The sequence below is a fragment of the Sphaerodactylus townsendi genome, linkage group LG14 (genome assembly GCF_021028975.2).
Source record: "Sphaerodactylus townsendi isolate TG3544 linkage group LG14, MPM_Stown_v2.3, whole genome shotgun sequence".
NCBI classification, from domain to species: Eukaryota; Metazoa; Chordata; class Lepidosauria; order Squamata; family Sphaerodactylidae; genus Sphaerodactylus; species Sphaerodactylus townsendi.
In genome coordinates, this window is record NC_059438.1 from 18,036,124 (window position 1) to 18,043,977 (window position 7,854).

Sequence of the window (7,854 nt, forward strand, 5' to 3'; positions counted from 1 at the left end):
GGTGGGAAGTGCAATCTGGGGAAAGGACGCTGCTCCTTTCCCTGTGGAACTGATATATGCAGCTCAATACCACTGATTTTGCTGGTGCAAGTGGGTGCCAACAAAAGGGTTAGGGACTTAGGAAGTCAACTAAAGCTGGCTTCACCCCGGGAATGCCCCTTTCAGTATGGGCTCCTGCATCGGAGGATTGCTGGCGTCCCAGCTGCATTGGCGGCCAGGCTGGCGGCTCTCTAACACTGGTGTAACTTAAGTTTCCCTCTGCTGGCATAAATGCCCCTTATACTGAGGGGGTCTGCTGCCCCCTCGGGGTTGCACTGTAAAAGGAGATTCCATATACAGAGGCAGCAACCTCTGAATATCAATGCTGGCGGGGGGGGGGGGGGCTGTCATTCAACTGATATGTAGGCTGGAGGTGAGCCCTTGTGCGGCAGGGGTGGTTGCTGTAGGGGGAGGTCTTGCGTGGCCCCAGAGCCACTGCTTAGGGGTGGGAATTGAAGGTCACCCACCAATGGCTATTAGTAGAAGGTTCGACATCGGACATTCCATCCGTTAGCATTTTATTGGGAAAGGAAGGCAAATAGTGATTCGAAGGGTCCTTAAGAGCGCGAAGCTGGGCCGCTCTACCTTTTCCATCTCTATGGAACCTACGGCTTTAAAAGAGCCCTTACCAACGGCGCCGGCCTCGCGCTAAGAAGTGCGCATGCGTAGAAACAACTGAGTTGAGCCGGAGCGGGGGTTCTCTTTACTTCGCCTGTAGAATAATGACGCATGCGCTTTATCTTGATCGTGAGCGAGCAGCGGTAGCGCATGCGCATTCCAGTTGACTGCAGGCACCGTGAGCGTGGTGTTGCTGGATCGTGGCGGGATGCTGATTTAATTACACGTCTTAACATGGAGCGTAAGTATGGCTAAAGAGAGCTGGCGTTATTGGGTTTTTTCTTTTCACTCCGAAGTAAGTTGATCCGGAGTCACTCTGGCTCTACTGCCCTATTCCGGAGTGACTCAAGTTTTGGGATAGTTTCTTATCATGGTCCCAAGAGCTAGGAGTCTGATTTACCTTAATAGTATCCCTTTACTTTATCCTACATGCATGAATGACTGTTTGTCATTCCTATAGATAATTTTAGCTGTGGGGGAGACAGAGGCCCTGTGCAGAATAATGTACTTTCAATCCACTTTCAATGCACTTTGCAGCTAGATTTTACTGTGTGGAATAGCAAAATCCCCCTGCAAACAATTGTGAAAGTGGACTGAAAGTGCATTATTCTGCACGTGCAGAAGGGGCCAGGAGGCCATTGAGATAGGGGGGCTGAGAAATGGAAGGGCTGGGGAGAACTACCCACAGTGTGTAGGAGGAAAGAGGGCACCAGAAAGGTGTTTGGGCTTAGTATGAAAGGGGATATGGGAAAGGATGAATAGGAGAACCTCCATATTTTAGAGTAGTCTGCTTCCAAAACACCACAGTTCTGTATTGCTCCTTAGTTTAGAAAGGACCCATTAGGGCCTGCAGCCACACCTGATATTTTCATGCAGACCTCTCACTGTTTCTTCCAGGTGTCTTATATCAGCAGCTCCCTCAGCAAACGGCAAAGCTTGTGAATATCCAGGTACTATCAATTTATTGTGGTACAATGCATGAAGGTAGCAGGACTGAATCTAAAAGGGACAAAAAATTTCCTTTCCCCCACTGTGCCATGGAGAGAAGCGCATCTTACCCTGACATGCCTCTAAAGATGCCAGCCATATGTTTGAAGCCAAAACTATCATACCAAAAACTCACAACAGCCAGACCAAGTTTTGCTTAGCTGGAGAGGGTAGAGTTGCTCATTGCAACGAAGTGAGCAACCTGTCTGCAAGTTCCCAGGGAATGCCCGGTGTAGTGGTTAAGGTGTCGGACTAGGTAGGATCTTGGAAACCCCAGGTTCAAATCCTGACTCTGCTATGGAAACTTGCTGGGTGACCTTGGGCCAGTCATGCCCTCTCAGCCTCAACTCTGTCAAGTATTTTCAGCCATAAAGAGTCTCAATGCAGCTTATAAACTCCTTTCCTTCCTCTCCCCTCAACGGAGACCTTATGAGGTAGGTGGAGCTGAGACAGTTTCAAGACAACTGTGAGTAGCTCAAGGTCATCCAGCCAGCTTCATGTGGTGGAAGGGGGAATCAAAACTTGTTCTCCAAATCAGATTCTACTGTTCTTAACCACTACACCACACAGTCTCTCTTAAAGTTGAGTAATTTCCCAGTAAGCATCACTTCTGTCTTTATAATGTTCAACTGAAGTCTTACCTGAGCATAAAAGCAGTCTACCTCTAAGGGAACCTGGGAGAAGTTACCTGGTTTATAGGCAACAGAAAGAAATAATGACATGGGCAGGAATGGTTTGACTTTGCTGGCAAGCTTCTAAAGGAAATCCTGATAATAATGTAAAATGCAACACTCTGTCTCACAAGAGTCCTCAGGAGTGCGAGCAAAGTAGCAGGATTCACCCCACTGGGAGAAACAAAAGTGTATAAACTACAGAGACAGTGTTACCTAGTGGTATTCTAGCCAGAGAAGTTTCTCATTGTGGGCAGATATTACATGAGGCTCAGAAAAAAAAGTAAAATAATATGACAGAAAAGATTCTGATATCACTTGAAGTTTCTTGTGCTGAAACCCACTGAAATTGGTAGACTGAGTTCTTTCGTACATGCTGAATAAAGCACCTTCAAACCAGTTTTCAATGCATTTCAGTGATCGTTTGCAAGTAGATTTTGCCCAGGGAAATCTAGTTACAAAGTGCATTAGTCAGCACATATGTGAACCCCCTGTTGACTGGAGCACCTCTGTATTTAATTACACTTATACTCAGGCCAAGCCCAGATGTGACTGCTAGCATATCACGAATCAGCTGTTTTTAAATACGAAGTTTGCAAGAGACACGGTATGCAGGGAAATTTGGGGTCAAACTTCTGCTTCGTGTTGTTAACTCTAAGGACTCATTTGCGTAGGCTCAACAGCCAAAGGCGGCCGACGCATTTGTGAGAGCGTTTCTGAAGCGCAGCTTGCCCCAGAAGAGCGAGGAGGCCATTGACGATCTCTTAACCCGGAAAGCTGTTGTTCTCGAGCACTTTCAGAAGAGGAGGAGACGAGAAAGAAAGACGAGAGGGAAAGGTCTTTCAGCCAAGCAGAGGAGAGAGATGCGGCTCTTTGAAATTCAACCAGAACACCAGAGGTAAGAAGGCGGCACTTGCCCCGTCTGGTTAGCAAATGGTGGAAAGATGGTGCTTGAGAAATGTTCTCAACCTCCATGATTGGCGTAGGCCAGCATGGGCCCCAGACAAGGAATTCCTTAGGGAAATTCAGCCAGCACACACAAGAGAAACAAATCATTTGACTTTCTCAGCTCCAAGGATCCTTCTGCCAGTATGATTCAGAATGTTGTCTCCCTGATTCCCTCCCTCTAATCTTGGCAGCCCATCTGGGTTCTGAGTAAGCCTTGAATGGCTTTCTGGAGACCAATAAAATACACCCAACTGTTGGGATCGGACATAGCCAGATCTGGTTCAGATACCAGTTTACAAAGGAATATTGCTGGTCTCTTTAAAGGGTCTTGTCCACTAGGGGGCATTTTGTGATCTTTTTATTCAAAAGTGGCTCCTTTTACAGCTGCCACAACTTTTGCCCTGTCTTTAAGTTTGAGACGAGTCTCAAGAAATACAGGGCTGATTTGAAAGGGCAGGTGCGGTTATGATCAAATTTGCTATTTGTCTGCTATGCGCGGAAGAATTAAAGGGAGGGAGGTGTTTCTTTGAAATGCTCAACTTCAACTCATAACAGAAATAGACATTGATTACTGGGGGGCACTTTGACTTGTTCCGCAGGTACGAGATGTTTCTACCTTTGCACGAACTATGGGAGCAATATATCCGGGACCTTTGCAATGGACTCAAGCCGGAAACGTAAGTTTTGTTGGCTTAACTTGTCTGTTCATGTTCCAATGTCAGGGTCATGTCAGGGTTATGTTCCCAAGTCACACCAAACACAAACAGCATTAACCTTTCTTGACTGGATTGCTTCAGATAGGAAATAGTCTGTGTGCTTTCCAGGTTAGTGAATAATCAGTGCATTTGGAAGAACAGTTTTCTATTAGTGGAAGATATTGAGCATATAGGACAGTGATGGCGAACCTATGGCACGGGTGCCAGAGGTGGCACTCGGAGCCCTCTCTGTGGGCACACATACACAGAGTCATGTGGGGGGCGGAAAATCACCCCCCCTCATACACACACCCCTAGGCTGGCCTGGGCCACTGAGCACAATGTGCGCGCACCGCGGTGAGCAGGGATGATTCAGCTGGCAGGCCTGGTGCCTGTGCCCCGGGTGGCTGCTGCCCAAGGTGGGGGGTGCAGAGGAGGCAGAGATGCTAGAGAGGCACAGAGCGGTACATGCAGGACATGCTGGAGGCTAGAGCAGGCTGGCCCCTGCTCGAGCAGGTGGGGCAGAGGAAGAGGGAACCAACCGGTTTTTTCTAAACTAAAACCTCAGCATTCAGGTTAAATTGCCAGGTTGGCACTTTGTGATAGATAACTGGGGTTTGGGTTGCAATTTGGGCACTTGGTCTTAAAAAGGTTCGCCATCGCTGATATAGGATTATGTATTCTCAATGGCTTTCACTGGTTGCTGTGGGTTTTCCGGACTGTGTGGCCATGGCCTGATACAGGATTATCCTTCCTGTTTGCCCCACAATTGGGCCTTATTTACATTTAGAGTTGAATGACTCTCTAATGAGGAGGAAGCACCTGCTGGTTGACTTCCTGCCAATCCATAGAGCAGCTGACATTGGAATTCTGGGATCTCTCCTCAGGTTTTCTTCTTTCAAGCCTAGGATTGTTCACGGAAGAAGTCTTCTTTGTGTGTTTAAAACACAAAGGAACATAACAAGGAACCGTTCCTTGCCTATGTTCTGAAGTAGGTGTGGTGTAAATTGAAACTGCATTCACGCAAGACGTTTGAAAATACACTCAAGAGCAAGCAAGAGAATCGTAAAACAAGACAGAAATGCATAGAATCCAGATTACAGCAAGAACTTGTTCAAATGCCTGATGAAAGGGAACTAGGATTTCTAGGGTCGTCAATGCCTGGCAACCAGCAGAAGGTTGCAGGGAGTGCACCCTCATGTGCTTATTAGAAATTCTTGCCTGAAATGACAAAGGGCAGCTCTAGGAACCACCAGAAAATCTATGGTAAACTATAGGATGTCGAGCAATTCCTAGACCTACCCTTTGTCACTTCTGGTAAGAACTTCCAGTAAGTTCTACCAACGCTCCAACCAGCAGCTGGCAACATGATCTGAGTGTAGAGTATCCCTTGTCCCCACCACGGGCTTGATAGACAGTTTTCACTTGTCCCTGAACCACAGTTACTGAGATTGATAGATGAATATCCGATGGGAGAACATCTGTTGGCTTGTGCAGTAGCCATACCAGTGCTTCGGAATAATATTTTGAAGTAAATCCATTAAATTTTGTGCAAATAAGATGCTGATGTTCTGTTTTTAAAAAACTAGACAGCCACAGATTATTCAAACCAAACTGCTGAAAGCTGATCTGCACGGTGCCCTTGTTACAGGTATTCTTGATTCATTCTTATGCATTGTTGTTTATGAGTTTCGTCCAGCATGGAGGGTTTTTGTTTCCTTATATGTATACGCATTCAGAAAGGCTGGGACTTACAGACTGTATTTATGTGCCTTATAATTGGTGCATCTGTACTGTGTCATCACGATGCAAATTTTTAAATTGAAGGCAATCAGTATGAATTGAAGAGAACGAGTAGTTACTAGGCATAAAGTAGTAGCAAAGGAGATCACCCTGATAAATCAGAGGATGCCACTTGTGGGGAATTCCTGGTCTCTAGCATCAGAAGAACATAAAAAGAACTCTGCTGGATCAGACCAATGGTCCGTCTAGTCCAGCACCCTGTCTCACACAGTAGCCAGCCACTTATTCTTGGAGGACCAAGAAACAGAAGCCAAGACCTTCCCCTGATGTTGCCTTCTAGCACTGGTATACTGAGTGTTATTGTCTCTGGACATTGATGGACATCTTGTCTATGAATCTTGTCTAATCCCCTTTTAAAGTTGTCTGCTCCTGGCACCTCGAGTCTGAACATAAACATACACACTGTTGTGTGATAACCAGCACAATTGTTTTCCCCACAGTTCTTTCATAAGGCATCCTTTGAGAAGAGGGTTCTTAGTTCACTTTTAGGAGATGGACACTGTGTACAGATTCAGTTTCAAATCTAAAGAGAGTTGTAGCTGAAACTTTAAAAAAACCTGAAAAAATCAATTTTCAGCATTTTTTAAGGTGGATTTCTCCCCACCAACACCCTGCTTTGTGGCTATGATTGACTTGCTTGTGTTGATGTCAGTAGCTGGTGGGGGCCACTCAGGATTAGGTAGCCCAATGCTAAAAATATCTTGGTTAAAACTCTATAAACACTGGCTGGCACAGGTTTTTGACTCCCAGCTTCTTGGTACAAACTGATTAGCTGAGTAACAGACGGTGGTGCCAACTGAGTGGCGCTCTGTGCATGCTCATGTGTGCTTGGCTGCTTCCTGTATTTGAAAAACATGCAGCTTGTTAGGTTATTGTCCTAAACCCAAGGCCAAACCTTACCAGCTGGCTTTAATTAATTAATTTATGTAAAATATGTGTATGCCCATCTTTTCTCCTAAGCATCTCAGGACCCAAGGCAGGTAACGACCCTGGCATTTCTTTCCACAGTGACCAAATCGAAATGCCCCTCCTATGTTGGCATTACGGGCATTGTCGTTCAGGAAACGAAGCACGTTTTCAAAATCATCACAAAAGAAGACCAATTGAAAGGTATACAAACCGCATGCCTCATTCTAACTGGCCTCGTTCTCTTGGAGAGTGCCAATTGCCTGAGGAAATACATGCCTCCCCTTTTTTCCCAGCGATCTTGCTGGTATTGGCTTACCTGCTGTGATGTCATCTTTTCAAAATGGGGTTTTTTACGGTGTAGTGCTGATAGCAGGTTTTGATGGAATCGGAATTCCAAGATCTGTGACAAACCATGCGCTCTGTGGGCTTCCTGCTTAATAAGCAATTGATCTCAAACGCATTCATACATCTACTGAGAGGTGACTGCTAAGTTTTTCCTTCTCTTTCCAGTCGTTCCCAAGTTTAACAATGTCTTCAGCATGGAGATTGATGGCTTCGTATCCTATATCTTTGGCAGCAAGATCCAGTTCAGAGCCAGTGAACGTTCTGCGAAGAAGTTCAAAGCAAGAGGAACTATCGATTTGTAACTAGTCTACAAATCTAGAAACCTGGTTACTTTGATGTGGGATGGGAAGCATTGATCACAGCATATAAACTAAAACTGGTCATAACCCCCAAATATCTTTGCCATGATGCATGAAATAGGAATACTGGATATTTCTAACACACATTCATGTTTTTATGTTTCTAGCATCTGTTTTTCCTTTTTTTAAAAAAATGATTTGTATTTATAAATCCTATATTTAAATAAAACTATTCTACTTTCTAGACTTGAAGACAGCATTTTTTCCCTGTATAAGAACATGCACTAAGTAGTTTGGAACTTTGGTTTGTTTGTTTGTTCGTTTTTGCCTCCTTGCTTTATTCAGCATTTGCCCTGTACCTTCCCAAAACAGTATAACGGCAGTTAAATTGTGATCATCTTGCTTGTGGAAAAACAGGTTGAAAGCTTGGATAAGTATAATTTTTTAACAAAAATGCAAAACGTTAACAAGTAGTTGGAATAATCGAGATTCAAAAAATATCTTGCATTTATTTCAGCCTTTTTGTGTTAATGTGTAGGG

General features: G+C 44.9%; 1 protein-coding gene across 1 annotated transcript; it reads left to right on the forward strand.

Annotated features, from left to right (window-relative positions):
* Positions 1 to 779: 779 nt before the first annotated feature.
* On the forward strand, positions 780 to 7,558 carry POP4 (POP4 homolog, ribonuclease P/MRP subunit). The gene is made up of 7 exons (XM_048516284.1): positions 780 to 898; positions 1,555 to 1,607; positions 2,990 to 3,213; positions 3,863 to 3,940; positions 5,548 to 5,609; positions 6,770 to 6,871; positions 7,181 to 7,558. Exons 1-7 carry the CDS (start codon positions 808 to 810, stop codon positions 7,315 to 7,317), a joined length of 747 nt encoding a protein of 248 aa, XP_048372241.1. The 5' UTR covers positions 780 to 807; the 3' UTR covers positions 7,318 to 7,558.
* Positions 7,559 to 7,854: the final 296 nt, after the last annotated feature.